The sequence below is a fragment of the Centroberyx gerrardi genome, chromosome 1 (assembly GCF_048128805.1).
Source record: "Centroberyx gerrardi isolate f3 chromosome 1, fCenGer3.hap1.cur.20231027, whole genome shotgun sequence".
Classification (NCBI taxonomy): Eukaryota; Metazoa; Chordata; class Actinopteri; order Beryciformes; family Berycidae; genus Centroberyx; species Centroberyx gerrardi.
In genome coordinates this window covers 23725905-23744969 of record NC_135997.1, presented here as the reverse complement: position 1 = coordinate 23744969, position 19065 = coordinate 23725905, and the positions used below count along the sequence as shown (strand labels likewise).

The 19065-nt window shown below is 41.3% G+C and overlaps 1 protein-coding gene across 2 annotated transcripts in view; it reads right to left on the bottom strand.

Moving 5' to 3' along the window:
- The window catches only part of trpm7 (transient receptor potential cation channel, subfamily M, member 7), a 44933-nt gene extending 25912 nt beyond the window's left edge, over positions 1-19021 (bottom strand). For both annotated transcript variants that reach the window (XM_078283895.1, XM_071911060.2), the window contains exons 1-10: positions 18872-19021; positions 11576-11655; positions 9990-10028; positions 8371-8578; positions 7510-7723; positions 6163-6287; positions 5721-5892; positions 3787-3961; positions 1472-1595; positions 426-498 (exon numbers count right to left, since the gene is read on the bottom strand). In XM_078283895.1, coding sequence (XP_078140021.1) covers positions 426-498; positions 1472-1595; positions 3787-3961; positions 5721-5892; positions 6163-6287; positions 7510-7723; positions 8371-8578; positions 9990-10028; positions 11576-11655; positions 18872-18874 — 1213 coding nt within the window. In that variant the 5' untranslated portion in view covers positions 18875-19021. The remainder of the gene's footprint in view (positions 1-425; positions 499-1471; positions 1596-3786; positions 3962-5720; positions 5893-6162; positions 6288-7509; positions 7724-8370; positions 8579-9989; positions 10029-11575; positions 11656-18871) is intronic.
- Positions 19022-19065: the final 44 nt, after the last annotated feature.

Genomic DNA, 19065 nt, shown 5'->3' with positions numbered 1-19065 from the left:
AACGCAGTGCTGAGTATCGGAGTGTATCAAAACAGCACAGATACAGAAACACTACAACATAAGGGAAACAGAGTAAGGATTGTTGTAGTCGAATATCTAACAGCCTGTCCTCTTTGAATTCTCCCCATCTGTCTCTTTCTCTCAGACAGACTGCAGAGAGAAAGAGGGGTAGGACAGAGGCATGCAGTAAAAAAAAAAAAAAAGACTGGTGTTGGAATAATGAGGCCCTGTGAATGCTAGCAACATGATCTCCTCAGGAACACAAAAAGAAGGGCACACAGGGGGGACTCTGTTCTCAAAACATATCTATATCGATATGAAAACATGACAAAGTCTCAAAATCTGAACCTTCCGACGCCAACAACCTCCTCTTGAATCATAGCATTGCAGCATATGAAGAGATTTAAGCTAAATCGTCTACTAACCTTTGAGTAATGCCCTCAGAATGGCCACATCTATGTCCTGGTGGTCCTCTGAGCTGATGTGAAACACAGTGATCTGTTTTCCAAGGAAGAGGATAGCATACATCATTATCTTTCCACAGACATCATCCTGATTTTTTTTAACCGTCTGTGATATCATGGCTTCAACTTATATGAACTAGCAGTAGGAACAGCAGCAGATTTCACTTAAATCTAAAAGAAATGAGACTGAACATTTTATTCAACAACAGAAATATGGTAAAACCGGACTTGACGTCACAGCTGTTCCTCTGATGCTGGTTGATGAATCTAGCTGGTCAAATGAATTCTACCTTGTATGTTTAATCTAAAGCATTGGGTATTTTAACATATCTTCTTGAAGAGTTTGACAGATAAAAAGACAGAAAAGAATTTAACTTACGTAGCCCATCATTACGTAAAATACAGATCTTTCAAACTCCAGTACAAACATTACAAATACAAACAACCTCAAACTATATGTAAAAGCCCAGAGAGAGGTGATAGTGAAGTGGGGGAGGGACACTGTAACAGATTGGGCCTGAAAGAGAAGATTATTTTCACTGTCCACTACCAGGTCTACCCAAACTTACTTATGTAAAAGGTATTAGTGGTTTCTGGCCTAAATGCTTCTCCCTCCTGTCTCCCAAATGGTAGAATAAGCGTCCCACTCTAATCAGGATGGCAAAGTCCTCCCTGTCGCCTGTCATAAGCTTACGGTTCCAACTCGCCCCCTGAATCACATGCCCCTCTCATATATCCTCCTTATCTATTCTAAAAAAAAAAAAAAGACTTTTCTCCTTAGCTCCAATTTCTGTCACTTTGTTACCTAGCACTTCTATATTATGTTATTATGTCAACAGTCAAAATAGGGTTGCAAGAAATTTTGTTACATCTATTGTCAGACAACTATGACTCTGATCCTCGCATCCCTTATGATTGTTTTTTTTCGAAAAATCTAAATCCTAAATCTGAATGCTATAGGTAGAATGAAAGCCTGGTGATCAGAATGTGAATGGACACAAGTTTACCAGTTCTTTGCTCTTCATGCACTCCATCAGAGTCTGGAAGAGATGGATGGCATCGCTGTGGCTGAAGTTGAAGGTTTTCTTGATGGTCGCGATGATGTCAGCCTCCACACCATCAGGAAGACCTCTATAGAGGATTACAACAAGGTTATAGTCACACTCCCACTCTGTGCCACACTGCTCAAACACACACAGAGCTATAGAATGGTGTAGAGAGTGATTCGTATAGTCTACTCAAGGCAGACTGACTGTAGGTGTTAGAGATGATCGTGTAACTGGAAGATCACAGGTATGAGCATACAGTATATAACATATGAGCATCAGCTGCATAAGATGTAAACGTTCTGTCCACAGAACAGTATGCAGTATGTCTTGCATCGTCCCTGTGCACTGTATGTGAGGTGCTGTAAGATGTCGTATACCTGCAACAATTAGCGAGATTAGTGGGTTACTTTACTTCGGCTTAACTCTGGCTTTGTGGTCTCACGACAGTGGCTCACTTGTAAGCGGGGTATATCGCCATGGTATTTTAGGTTATACACCTAACATGCTCCGCTGCAGGTTATGTTCAGGCTATCAGACCCAAACGTATAAAAAGCCTGCCTCCTCACCAATAAACTCTCTGGAAGAATTGCATCACCACTCCTAGAGGATCCCGTAGACTGGGTGCACAGGTAGTAAGAGGAAGGGAAGTTTGGATGATTTATTATATCAGAGATATAATAAACGTTTGTAGTGTTTCAAGGCCATTCGCCCACATTGACTACAAAGGAGGGCTTCTATCAAATAGCACGTAGCTTACATATATAGTTACCATAAATGAATTAAATTTACTGCCGCATATTAAGTGCTCTGAAATTCTGTCATATGATTCCCAAGATTGACTAATGCAATAGATTGCACCCATATTCCTTATAAGATTCATATTCCATATAAATCTTGGGGCGTCCTGGTGTATTAGTGGTCCAAGGCGCGTACCATGTAACCGGGACGTCCTGGGTTTGAATCCGGTCCAGAACCTTCGTCACATCTCATTCCCCTCTCTCTCCTAATCTTTCCTGTCTATCTCTACTGTAAAAACAATCATAATAAAAAGGCAAAACTGCCAGAAAAATAATCTTAAGAAAAAAAAATATATATATTTTCACAGCTTCAATATGTCAACACAATACTGTATCAGTGAAAAGTATGAACACTGTGTCTTAATGACAGGCAAACCTCTCTAGCCTTGCCAGCAGCAACACTTCCTTTTCACTGTTACAATGTTTTTGTATTGCTCATATTTTCAATATAATAGTTTGTTCTTCTTGATAGAGGAACAAATGCTAGTTACCCATTTCTTGCATACTTCCCACTTCTACAGTCTACTTAACATGGTGAAATTGTTGGCAGCATAATGTTTGCATAAACCCATAACTGTTCATAGTCTAGTTTATAGCTTTAATTGTTTTATTATTTTGTTTTCTCTACTTTTATTGCTTATTTTTACATTCTGTATGTGTACTTATATTCTATTTTCCTTTCCCTGCTGAAATATTTTACTTTACGTTGCTGCAGCAACAACCTAATTTCCCCACAGGGATCAATAAAGTTTCATTTTATCTTAAATACACTGCTCTGGATCTGTCCATGTTTCCTGTGATTAGTTAGAGTGACCAGTTAGCCAGGATCGCCATTGTTAGGTTTTGTGAAGCCAGCTATCGCAAAGATACCCTGACTATGTTGAACTTGCTTCGTCAAACAGGCCCCTCAAAGCCCTCTGTGGAAGGATAAAGACACCAGCTACATTCAATCATTTGAATATTCATCACTGGCCTGTCTCACCCCAACAAATAAATGAACTACAAATCATACAAAATAAAGCAATAAGACTAGCTGTGTGGTGTTCACAAAAGTATGTGCTGAAACCACCTGGGTTGGGTTGTTGTAGGCGGGTCTTGAAACCTTTTGAAGCAGTCTGCACAAATTTCATAATCTGATGAAGTCTGTTAGCAGATGATGTTTATCTGCACTCTGTCAGAACTAGTTTAAAAGTTTTTGACAGACTGGGTTGCGTTTGGGTTGTTCAAAGACTAATCATCCTGGGACATAAATAGATCAACAGAACCACCAACAACCCAGCCATCACACCAATAATGGGAGGAGCAAGATGGACTATCAGAACACCATTATCTACAACACTGCCAGTACATGCCACTCTGCCACTTGTTTCCTTTCTATTTTTTCATTAGTGATTTCAAGCTTGTTTGACAGTTTGTTTTGACAGTTTTAGCCTCAGCACACCAACCACGTCAGTCAAATTTGTGTGTGTGTCCTACCCTCCCTCCTCGGTCTGCTTGTGGACGTAGGCCAGTATGTCAGCAGCGCGGCCGGTCCCCTCACACACCACCACTGGGACGGGAGGGCTCTCCTGAAGGTACTCCAGCACAGTCAGGATCACATTGGGACCCCCCTCAAAGATCAGGGCCACCACAGGAACACCCTGACCAATACCTGCAAGTACGGACACACATAGCCTGCTTACAATTTGGCTTGATTATTCCTTTAAGGCCAAATCCCATTCATCAAATAGAGTCCCACCCTAGTGACAGTTTGTGGGAGGTTCAGATGATAATGCCCAGACAGTTGTTATCTGCCTGTGTAAGCCTCACAAAGATAAACTGACTGCACAATGACTACACCTTTAAATTTAAATCCATCGGAAGGGTACGTCCTTGTGCATGCCATGATAAATCACTTGGGTACAAGATGGCTGCCACAGAATTCTAATAACTTTAAATTGTACGAGCCAAATCACCATTCAGTTTGTTGGTTGTTTGAGCGTGAAAGTCCCTGTGATTCCTGTCATTCCAAGCCTCACTTCCTGGATGAAATTCAACCCAACCCAAAATCCATCACATAATACATTACTGGTAAAAGACCTGGGCCAAATAGTATTTGCATTGTATTGCAATTCTTGGTATTCGTTTTAACCTATGTGAGTATATGCAGTTAACGCTAACCCTAACCCTTGTGGTATCCCCAAGCAGTACAGCAGCAATATTATGTGCTCCAGGTCTGACTGTCAATGATTGCTACTGAATGAGTTTGCAGGAGAGTTAAAGCAAAATCATAACTCAAAGTTTTGGTTGGGCCAAGTTAACCTCTGCTATTCTGTAAAACTACCATGACCATTAGGGTTTTACAGGAAGAAGACCTTTTTGTACATGGATTCCATTGCAGTTCTCCTTTCAATCTTTGAAATAAAACAGATAATCTATTATTCTTTTACAACAATGCTAAACTTAACCAGCCACATTGTACAACCGGCACCAAATTTTTGGACGGTTACCCTCTTATCAACTGAGACAAATAATTGTGATTAATAATTGTGATCACAAAATTTAGCGAAATAACCAAGATTATCATTTTTGCCATAATCATGCAGCCCTAGGTATTATGTAGATGAATACAGTAAAGGCAGTAAACTACAGTAGGTAGATAAAACCCTCTCTCTCTCTCGCAGAAGAGCAGAGTTAATGTAAACTACCGTACTTTTCCCACTGAACTGGAACAAAATATGTAACAGCTAAACAAAAAGTTGACTGTCTGCCTTGCAAGCAGACAGCACATATTAACTGTGATTTAATTTCTATCTACCACGGCCTGTTGTGGGTTATCTATAAAGTAATTGTCCTTGCCAATTGTCAGCGCAGTGTGTCCAGTCGATTCAAACTGGTGAGTAGGGACAATGTGCCAGTCTGTGGGTGGCACACTGTGAATTTAAAAAAATCTCTGATAACTGACAATTTACTGTCTAGCACACACCATCACAAGGACATGCAAGAAGCATAACATAGAAGTTTAAGTTTCACTTTTGTTTTCACAAGGTGAGGCTCTGTTGATGTGGATTTGATTCACTGGCACGGCACTAAAACCATGTTAAGTGTGGAGTTTGATCTTTCTGATACGCAACTCGAAGGCTCCTAACATCAATACGGAGATAAGAAAATATCACATTAAAAACAAACAAATATAAAACAAAGTAGCTGGCTGGAAATAAGTCAGAAACTGGTTCTTTATATAATTATGGATATTGGTGATCAAAGGAAGGCTTGGTCTTTTGGAAGTAATTAGTAGATCAGTCAGGCAACGGAGGCCTTCATTTGCCTGTATGTTTTTGGCCATCTCAAACACACACAATGTCACTACACTATCTGAGAAGAAGACCCCCCTACCCTTTTTTGCGGAGCTACACTAGAGTTTGTCTTACGTGCGTGTATTCTCTGGAGGTTGATGTGCTTCTCCAGCTCCCGCCGTAGTTTGACCTCGGCGCCGTACTTGCCCACCGTCCCATCATCCACCAGGAGGAAATGCGAATGGAGGTTGTTGAGAACATTTAGCTTGCTGAGAGGGTTCAGTAGGGTCTGGTATGGAGCTATTACCTGCAGTGGGAAAGGGGGGGTTAGAAAAGTAGAAGAGCAGAAGAGGAGGAGAGGTTAGGAAGGAGGGGAGAAAGGACAGAAATTACGAGTTTTGTTCCTATATAAATATTCACTGTTTGAAAAAAATTAAAACAATGACTCAACATTGAATATTATTGAAGGCATCAGGTATCTTAAGACCTTTGCTTTCAAAGTACCAACATTTACTCAGATATTTTTGTAATACAGAGAAGTGAGACTAGATGTGAGATGGGTGGAGGGTTGTCTTACGTCTCTCCCGATGAGATCGTTCCTGTTCTCAATGACTCCCCAGGGAGCAATCCCAATAGTGCAAATTTTCTTCGATGATCTGGAACAGTGCTCTTTCAGAGCGTCGCCCACGTGCTTCGCCACACCTTCAGGAAGGATGCAAGAGTCAATCACTAATCTGTGCCCACCCAACAAAATGCTGTTATCACCCCTTTAGACAAAACAGTGCAAGCTTTTATCACTCTTTAATGCTCTGCCACTCCAAAAATCTTCAACACTCAAATTCTGATTAGTGATTTGGAGCTGAAATGAGATGAAATCGATCCCACAATGGTTACATTTTCATGCACATTTATGACTTATAAAAGCAAAAATAATTGGCTCTAGTTGCTATAGATCACATTAACCACAGTTGTGAAGAAACAGCTCTCTCCTTATACATGAATGACTAAGACAGCAGAGGCTCTGCCACCAAAATGTGCCCGTTTCAAATGCTGCCCGTGGGAAAGGTCGGACTCGACTACATGGAGTCGTGCACCACAATCCTCAGCTAATGAATACCATGGAGACTACAGTAATTTGGGTGCCAGGAGTCCATCCCAACTGGCCAGGGCCAAGAGAGGCATTAGGGGTAATCACTGCTCTGGGTAATTGACCCTGTGAGTAATGATTTAAACACTATGATCAAACCGCACAATCTTGACACTGCGCTGTGGCGGCAGACACACCTCGGCCGTGACACACAGCCAAATGACACGCTTAGAGCCTGGCATTACAACTTCTGCTAAATCAGCGCGCCGATAAGAGAAAGCTTAGTGGGAGGTAACCACCCCAATGCATAGCTACGCCTGGGTGGTGGCTGTATGTGGTTGTGTGGTTGTGTAGGGGTGTGTGTGTGTGTGTTCTCCTTTCCACTGAATCTACAATCAATATCTGTATCGACGCAGGCATGGAACGTATGGGCTTTTTGGCTGCCATGTCTATACCATTATGTCATTTCCTTTTAACTCCATTTAAATGCTTCTGGCTAGTGGAGACAATTTTACACTAACCAGTCCTGATGTAAAACCCCATGACTTACCACACAAGATCAATGACCTAAACATTTAATTTGTTCCTGGTTTGTTCATGTTGTTTTTCAGCTCAGAAACGTAAAGAGGTAAACAGTCTGGTTTCCACTGCAGTTGGGCTTGATGTGGAGAAGAATTGATGAAATTGACTGATATTTGCTGACTTTCCCCAAACAATTTATCAAATTCCATGACTTTCCCTGTCTGGAATATTCCTTGATATTCCAAGAAGTCCATGGCCAGTGGGAACCCTGCACTAGCCACAGGCTGCTGAGCTAAGATAATCTGCTTAGCGTACCTGTGTTGACCCCTCCAGTGAGGATCCAGGCCCCGGTGGTGACAGCAGCTTTGATCAGGCCCTTGCCCACCACCTGCTTGAGGCGTGGATGCAGCTCGAAGTTTTGAATTCCTCCGTGGACCGAGATGAGGATCTTGGGAAGCTCCATCTGCCACTCCTTCAGCATGAGCCGCAGGATGCTCTCCGGCCGCGAGTCGTGGGACAAACGCACATACTGCCCACATTCGGAAAAACAGTCAGAGACACACACAAGCACGCACACACAGAGACACAAAGGGTGTTAGAAGCTGGTCAACAGGCCCCCTCAGGAGTCAGTGTTGTAAATCTCATGACCTGGGCTAGCATCAAATTTAAGCAAGTGATTTCCTTTTATTATTCTGTTGCTTAAAAGTTTGATTCCATTGTGCAACACTGGGCATCAGTTTGAGGCTACACCATCTGTAGTTAGTTTTCAGACAGGTGGAGTATTTCACACAGTATTATTTAGTTAGCCAGGTAACCAGAAATTAATTAAACATAATTCTAAATATTTTGAATAATTTGTCAAATTAAACCTGAATGTTAGTTAAGGATGTCTTGCAGTCATACCAATTGAGCTTTCATTATAAACAACACAAAGTTATTCATGATTACTTCTCAAGTATTCTAAGAAATCCTGCCAACTGAATTACCCCAAGGGGCTCATTAAGTAAACAAAGTCTCATCATGGGACCAAAGCTAATACACAGTGTACAAAACACATTTGGAACATTGTGTTACACCCTTTTCCACAATCCAGGTTGCAGTTATCTCAAGACTTACAAGTCTGTTTTTTTAATCTGAAAAATGTGCCCTCCAGCAGAGAGAGCTTGCCCCTCCTACCTTGGCTCTGTAGGAGTGGGACCCTCCCTGGAAGTTGACGACACCATAGGCGTCAGTGGGGCTCTCCTCTGTGTGTTTTTCCACCGACCACTCCTCCAGCTCCGGCAGGGACAGGTTGGGGTTTTCACCCAGCTTCACGTCCGAGTACTTCATCGCCAGGCTGGCTGTGAAGCCAACATGCTGCCGCACCAGCCGGCCGCAGCAGCACCTGGATGGGAACCACAATCACTTTATTTGGCAAGAACAATTAATATACAATTTGTCTTAGGGGTAATGTTGCAGAGACATAGCAACAACAGAACACCGCACATCCTATAATAACAATAATATTAACAATATATATATATTTTTTTAAAATTTATAACATGTTCCATTAAAAGCGAATCTATAAGTGTTACAAGAAAAATAATAAAAAGCAAGAAAAACACAATAGGAAGAAACAAAACACTGACACGTGGCACAAGGAACAGGAATTAAAACCATGCCATAACATTTGAATTTTAGTCTCTTTTATCTCTCACCAGGCGCTTGTCGCAATGTGGGGGAAAAAAGTTTCCATGCTAGCCGGAGACACTTTAACAGCACTGATAGCATTGCTCACTGAAACCAATCTGTATCTCTAATCACAAAGAAGCTCATAAACTTGCAGCTAGCAGTAGCTCTAGGCGTCAATAAAAAAACACCAGCAATGTTGATAAGCCATTTTTCGTCAATTGAAGTTTTCTTCCTGGTGGAGGAAACCATTTTGGTTGGCTGGTTAAATAATTTTTGCAATGTCATGGTCCTGGTAATAATGACTTTGTAACTTTTCTTAGACTTCTACAAAATTGCCTGGTTGAATCATCTGGCAAGAAAGTCTACATTCTATGAAGTAAAATGTTGAAGCTTTGGGGTTTTATTTGGATTGCAACCATAAGGGAACCCAAGAAGGTTCCTTGAAGAACCCCTTCAAAAAAAGCTTCATGACCCATGAAGGTACTTTCACAAACCTGTAACCTACGGGGGTTATTCAAGGAACCTTTTTTTTTCTAGTGAGGGATCCTAAGGTTCTGAACGGCTCCTTTTGGATCTCAGAAGAATCCAAGATGAACCCCTAGTTTTCAGAGTATAAGTGTAGATAAACTTGTACCACAGGATCAGTATTTCACCATCAACATCCCAAACAAACAACATCCAAAGCCCAAACTTAAGCACTACACAATACCTTAGCAATTAAAGTATAAGACTTTATTCTGACAAACAACTGTGATGACAAGGTTCAACATATTTGTTACGGTGTAGGTTAACCATACTTTTTGAAGAGCATAATGTGGTTTTTGAAAATTTCCATATAGTTATTATTCAAGTTATTATGACTACATGCCAAATTTGGGCCAACACCAGTTTCTCTCGCTCTCTCAGCTCCATTCAATTACTTTAGGTGAGAATGTGTCTCCTGACACACAAAGCCTGGAAGTTAATTGTTTCCTGGGGAGGGGTGCTGCTGTACAGTGGAGTTACACTGTAAAGGAATTTCCCTGCAAGGTTTTGCTGGTGTAACAGGCTGGAAGGGACTTTCTCAGGTTAATCCTGTCAGGCAATAGAGAGTGAAATAGGATGACGACCAAACAAATACTTACCGCACCAGCTGTTGGCAGATCTGGCATCCTGGAAGGCATCTGCAAGAAATTCAACACCAACATCATTCAACTGGATAATCAATCACTAATAAAAAAATAAAAATAAAATATAATACAGACCCACTAAACGCAAGTGAATTTGTAACTATCCAATTAAGATAGTTATAATACAGGCCCAACGTGAGGGCTGATCTTTCCAAAGCTAGAAGGAAACGCCAAGTTGTTTGAGGACATTTAGGAAGGTTATCTGTCAACTGGGCAGCCGGCCTGGTCAGATTGGCCTTTAACCAAGAAAGAGTTATGAAACCTGCTAAGTGGACTCTCGCTTTGATCACAGTCATATCCAGGCCTTTGGCCTGGTGTTGCATGGGACTGCATTCACTAACACCTCTGGATCATCTATGAGCAGCGGCCCATAGTTAGTGGGGAAATGCCAGTGGCAAATAATTGATGCAAAAGAAAACACAGGGAAAAGAGTAACCAAATATCGAAGCCAGTTTACGAGAAGAAAGTAGAAGAATGCATCTTTTTGAAAGTATAACTACAAACAAAAATATATATATACATATATATATATATATATATATATATATATATATATATATATATATATATATATATACACACACACACATATACACATATATATATATATATATATATATATATATATATATATATATATATATATATATATATATATATAAATTCTAGGTGATTTGATATTATATATATATATATATATATATATATATATAATATCAAATCACCTAGAATTTTACAAACAGAAACATTATTTTTCTTTTCCTAGTTCAGTGTGCGTTTGCCATTTCTGTTTTTAGTTATACTAAATATATATATATATATATATATATATATATATATATATATATATATATATATATATATATATATATGTATATCAAATCACCTAGAATTTTACAAACAGAAACATTATTTTTCTTTTCCTAGTTCTTCACAACTGGACCAAGGCCTGTGCCAATTGTACTTTTAATTGAGCTGTTTTGTGTGTACGTTTGAGGTAGATGTGGTACATTGTGAACGACTGGGCTGCTCGCCAAGCCAATAACAGCCATCCATACAATTCTAGCACTAATATGTCAAATTCCATTAAGTCTGCATAGAAATCCTACTATACTTGAGAAAAGAACATTCACATCAATTCTTTACATATTACACACAAAATGTTATTTTCATACTACAGGGATATACTTAAAAATAGCACAAAAGCAGGAATTCAGTATACACCAATAGAAATAAATAGGGGGGTTGTGGCAATAAAACCCAAATAACAAATAAATAAGAAACCTCATCCCTAGTACTGGAAGAAAATATGATGCAACTGTTCATCACTGGCCTTGCCTCTCACTTGAAACTGTAATTACAGTGATAGACATAAACAGTAAGATCATGTGGGAAAAGCCTCATTTACCCTTTGGAGAGTAGTGGTTAGGATCTGGGCTTACCTTGACACACACACACACACCATACAATTACACTGTTACCATGGCCATCACCACAAGGCACACCGAGTCTAAGCTTGGGGCCAACACACAAACACATACCTGTGGGGGTCTTTTGACACTGGAAGTATGTACACACATTCCCTCTTGGTGAAAGTGCTTTCTATCCAGGGTTTCTGGGACTGTGAAGAAAGAACAAAAAGTAGCACATTGTGAACAGTGGTCAGCTGACAGTGTTGATGCTCTTCATGTTTGTATTTATTGTTATATTATGATTGCTTTTGATGACTCCAAGCCGTTAAGCAAATTGCCCCTTGAGGATATTAAAGAAAAAGCCTACTCTTATCTATAGTAATTGAGTGATATGTTTATGCAAACAGTGCTGACATACCCATTACAGTGTCACAAAATAAGTTAGTCAAGTTAAATGAATGTGGGGAAATATCAAATAACCACAGAGCAGCACATTGTCTACCTTAGCTCTACAGAAGGTTAGCATGTTTTTCTCTGTAAATAATGAACTCCAAACATCCTAAAATGGCAAAAGGGAGCTAGTGACCTCTTAATCCAGGATTTAGTCTATGAAAATCAAAGGGTTTAGGAGGCGGCTTAATAAAATAAAAATAAAATCTAAAAACCAGGATGACTACAGTTTAGGAGCCATGTTAGATAGAGCCGGTTGCCAACAATCTAAGCTGCAATAAATAATAATAATCACATACTGTATCGTGGTTTCGTCAAAACAAGGATTTGTCACAAGAATTTTCAATTAATGTCTCATGCCTTATTGTTCTTCCAATAAAGCTCAGAGGGACCCACGAGCGATTAGAGCCATTAATCCTTCCCGGCACAAAGAGGGAAACCTGAAAACCACTCCACACTACCCCACCAATACCCAAGAAGATTACCCAATACAGTAGCCTACTTTACAGCAAAGCCTTCCAACTATTCCTGTAGTTCAATAACAATGGTATTACAACAACCAGGGATTGAAATGTTAGGAACCAGCTAGACTGTAGTTAGCCCTTTTGTGCTGGGGCTAAAGGAAAATGATCCTCACTAGCCAAAGTTTGCATGTAGATTAATGGAGATAGTATGGAGACAGAAGTGAATTAGCCTACAGGAATAGTGGCCAATATTATTTCCATCCCCAGTGTCCAGAATTCTATCTCTAGCATCCAGAATTTTATCTAGAGCATCCAGAATTCTATCCCTAGTCCCCAGAATTCAATCTCTAGCATCCAGAAATCTATCACTAGTCCCCAGAATTCTATCTCTAGCGTCCAGAATTCTAGCCCCACTAGCACCCAAAGTTCCATGACCAACTACAACAACTGGCGGTTTTACAGAAGCAGCCAATCAAACAGGTCATTCTACCACTTGACCAGTGAAAATGAGCCATTGAACATGTACCTGGATGTCCTCCTCTTCATCTCCGTGTTTAAGGGCTTTGTACAGGAACATGCCAAGGCTCCTTCATGCATCTCCTGGACAAACCACAGTCACCGCAGCCTCTCTTGACCACCGGATCATCAGCTACAAATCACTATACTTCTCCCTCTCTCTGACACACACAATACTTCTCTCTCTCTCTATCTCTCTTCTCCCTCTCTCCCTCTCTGTAGATCTTCTTGTGATTTCCACACAGGTCTCAAAGTCTACAGCAGTGCTGGTACATTCAGAAACGGCCCCAGTTAAAAGCTGAGTGATCAGTATGAGGTTGCAGCCTCCAAACTCCATCCACTGTTAATCTGTAAGAAGCCACTCAGGGGGCTGATGAATGTGTCTGAGACAACCTAGATATTATACTTAGGCCGGGGAGAAAGAGAGAAGAGGGAGGCGGGGGTGTGGGAGAGGATTAGCGGATGGGCAGAGGCCTCAATGATATATAACTAGTTGTCTACTGAAGACACACCACCAACTGTGATTCATACACACAAAAGCTCTCCCAACCTGCACACCCCCCAGGTAGGCCCCACACTTACGCTTCCAAGAGGGCTCTATTATTTTGAACCCTTTTTACAACAGGATAGACAGAGCAAAGGCAGGGCAGGAAACTAACCTTTTTATCCACTGGGCACAGTAACTGGTGGGTTCCCAAGTTTACCAGCCAAATAGGTTTTTAGAATATAAAGGGACCTCCAAACAACTGATGGTACCTGTCAAGGTGGCTGATAGAGAATACCAACTTACCAGCTACACTAGTCATGATTTGGTAGCAGCTGGCTGGTGGCAGTTTCCCACCTTGCTAAAAAACATTTTCATATGTCCAACATTTTAGCCTGGATGTTGTACCACCTATTCCAATTCCAACTGGTATGGAAACTTGTTGAATCTGACAAGTTCAGGCTACTTCGGGGTCCTTGAGTGCCTTCTTGTGCTTTGGGGGTAGGGCTGAACAATGTACTGAATTCATATTAATAATGAATAATAAAAATATGCAATACATTAACATCACAATGGCTGCAATTTTAATGTTATTTAATTTCACAACACAAATAAATTAATCAGTAATATGATACAAGGAAATTAGTGATCAGTGGGAGATCCAATAGGAGACCACATAATGCAATATGGTTATGCTAGTATAACAGGTAAATGTGTTCCCATAATAAAAGGCTAGGCCTGCCATTGTAGTGGGGATATATTCAAAGTGTTTTAAACCACTTCAAAAGGAAATGTACGTAAAAATCTACAAACAATATTTAACAAATCATAGTGAAATTGCCATATGTCAAAACAATAACAATATGATATTTTGTCCAGATTGAGTATGCTTTCAATGGAGAAACTAATTTACAATTGACTAAAACGTTGTCACAAGGCAGGACATGACAATGGTCGTGTGCCACAAGCAAACATCCAGAACCTAATTTCTGGATGAAATTGCCTTGTCCTGACCAGACACTTTGACTTATGGGAGGTCTACAGTAGCTCACTAGGCTATGGATGAATGCCTTTGCTAACTAGCTTCTCTCATTTAGATCAAGCGCAATCTAACAAAGTGTTAATGAGCACATTATAACAGGACTGTGCTCTGCTAACCTGTAACCATGGTACCTGAGAATGTCAGGCAACAAAAGACTACAGCGCTTTAGAGCCCCTGCCAAAAACACACACACTCACTCTCTCACTTCCTCCCTCCCTCCCTCTTCCTCTCTGGTTTCTCTCTCTGAGCTCCAACGCAATGCAGTTTTATGGTCGTTCTGTTCCTGTAGGATATAAAACACTCCACCTTTCCATCTCTATTGGATCAACAATCTATGATGCTAGGAAGGTTGTTTACAGGCAACCATAGGGTGTGTGTGTGTGTGTTTGCGCCTGTTTGTGAGCATCTACACACAAGTTGTATGAGTGAATGTGTTTCTAGGAGCAGACACCAATTTGATCAAATACTATCTTTGTAGTTACCTTAGCCTCAACTCTCAACACACACGCACACACACACACACACACACACACACACACACACACACACACACAACTGGACTCAGAAGAACTTGCCCTTCCACTTCCACTGAGCTCTTCCTTTCCCGTCCTTTATTCCCAACAATATAACAAGGCTGGCTAGTCAACCTGTCATTCCCCCAGCCCAGTCTGACGTAATAAGGGATGAGATAACATCTGGCTTGGCAATTCGCTTGCACATTAGAATGAGTGGAGGCCATGGGGTCAGCACTTTAGTGTGAGAAGTAGCCAAAGAGAGGAGTGGTTCTCAAAGACTGGGCTGGGACTCGGGACCCACAGGTGGAATGCAGCGGGAAGATTAAAATGCATGTCCATTATTTATCTGTTTATTTATTTATTTACAGAAATTGGTATCAAAGGGTGCTAGTTATGTTATGGTGTCAAAGCCTTTCCAATTCCATGCAGTGTAATGGGGGTTAAGTAAAATACTTTAAGTTTGTAACCCACATAGACCATACATTTCACTAGATTATGGCTTGCTCTATATCCTACAAAAATAAGGTTTGGGTTCTGAGAAAAATTGCTTTGAAAATGTGGGTTTCAATAGAAAATATTTGTAAGCCATGTAATGCAATGGAACAGTCAAGTTGTGTGACTTTCTAATACAGGCTTGTTTCTTAAACACAACAAATCAGCCAATGGCATCAGGATGAACAGTTATGAGCATGAATACAGATGTAGGGCATCCTCCATGGTACAGTGAGCTAAGGCTCTTGTTATAGGTCTGAGTCCCACTCTAGACCTGCTTTTCCATGTCATAACCTTCCTTCCTCTCCCCTGTGTATCTCTACAATCAAATAAATCAGTGGGAAACTGTAGGTGTACAGTGCAACCCCCAGGTGTGAATGTGTGTAACTATGTGATGCAAGGTTGTGCTGAAAAAGCATCCCTGCCTGGAAAATCTCTTCCCTAGATAAAAGGTTAAAAAATTAAATTAAAAATGCCATTAATTTAAGTACTTAAAAAGCCTGCAGGACTGGAGTGCTGCTGAACAAACCATAGGCCCTAAATGAAATAAAGGAACAGCAGTAAGAACAAACATTAATACCTCTCTTGGTACATGCAGGTCCCATAAAGAAATGAGCACAGAGTCTGGAATAGAACAACTCTGAACTTTATGCCAACAAATTACATATGGGACTATTAAGCCATGTATGAACAATGATAACCCATCTAACTATTTGAGCAGTGACAATTCTTACTGGGAGAAATTTGGCCTGGCCATTAATCAATATCAAAGTTGTGCACCTCAAATCTGAACATAGATTGCTCTGATCAATGTCAACAGTATGCTCTGGTGTTACCATCATACGGTTTACAACTGCAATTAATGACAGAGAACAAGAGTGCTATAAAACACCAATAAATGTGTCAGCATTGTTCTGTAAGGTATCATAAAAGCAGTGCCAAAAATAAGCTGTTGTAGTAAAACGTCAATGTCCAACACTTGATCTAAAGAAGTGTGCTAAAAATAATGCTGTCAAAGCAGGCCTTTACATGTGTTTCCTTAGCAGAGAATAATTCACACACTAGCAAGAGCTATTTTGACACAGACAGGCCTAACACATTTGCAATCCTTTTTACATCTTACAATTTACACAAACTAGGCTTAGGCTATATATGAATGTTGAAGTGAAAACAGTTCACTTCATTAAATAAAGTACAATCCTTTCACTATAGGCTAGCCTTTAAGTAGGGCTGGATGCCTGCAAGCCGGCACATGGGAGATAAAGTCAGTTCATGTTGTCATGGGACCAAAGTGTGATCGCTCTCCAGCTTGCCCAGTTGTGCCTCTGGACACCGCTCTGGCAGGCTCCACAGCACGGACCAGTACAATGCTAGCATGCCACCCTGAGTTTTGCCTCCTGGCAGCTGTATAACCTACAGTAGTAGTGTGTAGAGCACATGACACCTTCTCCCCCCTAACATCTGGTACTCATAGTTATGTGAGCCTATGTAAACCCAGGGTAAACCAGTTATGGGATAGGAGATAGCAGCAGGGACGGTCCCACATTATTGCTTCTAAACCTCTCTGCTTAAATAATACTGAGGGGGACGACTATAGAAGTATAAACATACAAAGCTCTCTCCGAACAGATTACACAATAATAGCAGAATGAGAGATACGAGATATCTTAAGTCACTATTCCCTCCAGTGCTCTTTGGGTAGTCCGGCACGCACCTCGTTCAGCCGTGTGACTGAGCTCCACACAAACCAGGAACCACAGCTCTAGGGGGTGAGCGGGAGTGGTGGGGGGTCAGCTGGATGAGAACGACGGGGGGAGCGCTCCATTCATAAAGTCAACAAACTGAGACTGTGACAGAATTTTTTTTACCCAGTCCAGAGCCATTGGAAAAGCTTTATCAGTCATCTTCGACTGGGCCTGTGTGTGTGTGGTGAGAGTAGATTAGTGCGTGAGATAAGAGAGCTCAGGGAAGCATGGCAGAGTCGCTCTACACACTTAAAAACACAGAAGGGTAACACGCATGCAGTTATGCACGCACGCTCGGGCCACATGCACACACACACTTCATGCAAGAGTCTATGCTGGAGTGCGACACAGTGATGCAAAGACAATTTGCTAGTGGCTCACAGAGTGGCTCGGCTCAAGCTGAACACCAGTTCCACCATCCGCCATTACATAAGAAACTGTGACTTGCAATAATAATCTATTAGCATGGGCTGGTACAATTACCCAACAATGCCGAATCAAATCAGTTGACTAATCTAATGATTCTTAGTAAAACAGCAACAGTTCACATCATGCATTTCCTGATATTCCTGTTCCCCTCTGCTCTCTCTGTCCAGTCCTGGGGCAGCAGCAACCCTCAGCCCCTCATCAGGGGTAAGCTGCCGCATGTGACCGACTCAGGCCACTGCTGTGGGAAATAAGACAGTTTTGCATGCAGACCAAAGACAGGCCCAGGGTGTTCTGGTGGGTCAGCAGGTTAAGGCACATACCATGTACATGCAACACTGTGGGTTTGAATCTGGCTCACAGCCTTTGCTACATGCCATCATCTCTCTCCATTCACTCACAGCTGTGTGCCATCCAATAAATCTGGGAAAATAAAGAGGGACCCATGCTTGTCACAGAGAGGAAGAGGGGAAACGACTACCTTTAACTTGGCAATTCACGCTGTGACTAATGTCCAGCAATATGTAGGCCTAAAACATTTTGCACTGCCTACACAGCAAATAGCCATGAATGGGCGTATAGTCGTCTATGTCGCCAGGGAAAAATCTGAAAAAATGAATACACTATTTCAGCAACACTTGACTTTCCACACACTGGCAGAATAAAAAGGCTTTCACATTCAGTTAAATGGACTTGGCAGCCATCCATGGTGGCATTGACTTGTTACGGGCAATGACAGCGTGTGTCTTGTCCGACATCTAAGACAGCTGGCAGAAATGTGTCCTAAACAAGTGTCAGCTGGCCTGAACTGCACTCTACTTCCCATTCAATATGACAGACTATCTGGAGGACAGAGGCTTCGTTTTTGTTGTCTTATGGCTAAAATGTTGGCGAAAATAGCTGCTAACATAACCAGATAGCCAGCTACTAGCTACCCTAGCTAGTTAGCCAGGGTTAAGTGCCTAGCATTTAGCGTTAGCAAGCTAGCTATTTAGCCTGCTAACGTTACACCAGTGTGTGATTTTTGGGTTTTGTTGCTAGACAGTGTGTCACCTTGCACACGTTACTAATTATATATATGTGTAACAGTATCTTAGCTGGACAGACACACAGTCACCCAAAAATGTAGACACGCCACACAGATCATGGTTGGGTGTCTGACAGGCAGGAAGCATGCATGGGGGGACCTGCCACTCAAAACCCCCAATCGGTCACGACGATCCTCACATCAAGCAGTGCAATTTGACAAGAATACAAAACCACAGGAAGGTATTCCGTGGCGATCACATACCATTCTCTTCACCGTTGAGACTCAGGAAGAGCTGTGTCGTGGCTTTTATCCATCTATCGGCGGTGTTCTCGGTTAGCCTTGGAAGGAAAGCCCGGTTGACGTTGGAGAAATCTGCTTCGGCTGCAGCTCCAACGGAAGGTTGCTTTTTCATAATTGTGCGACTCCAGACTGACGCTGCATGACGAGCTGGCTGA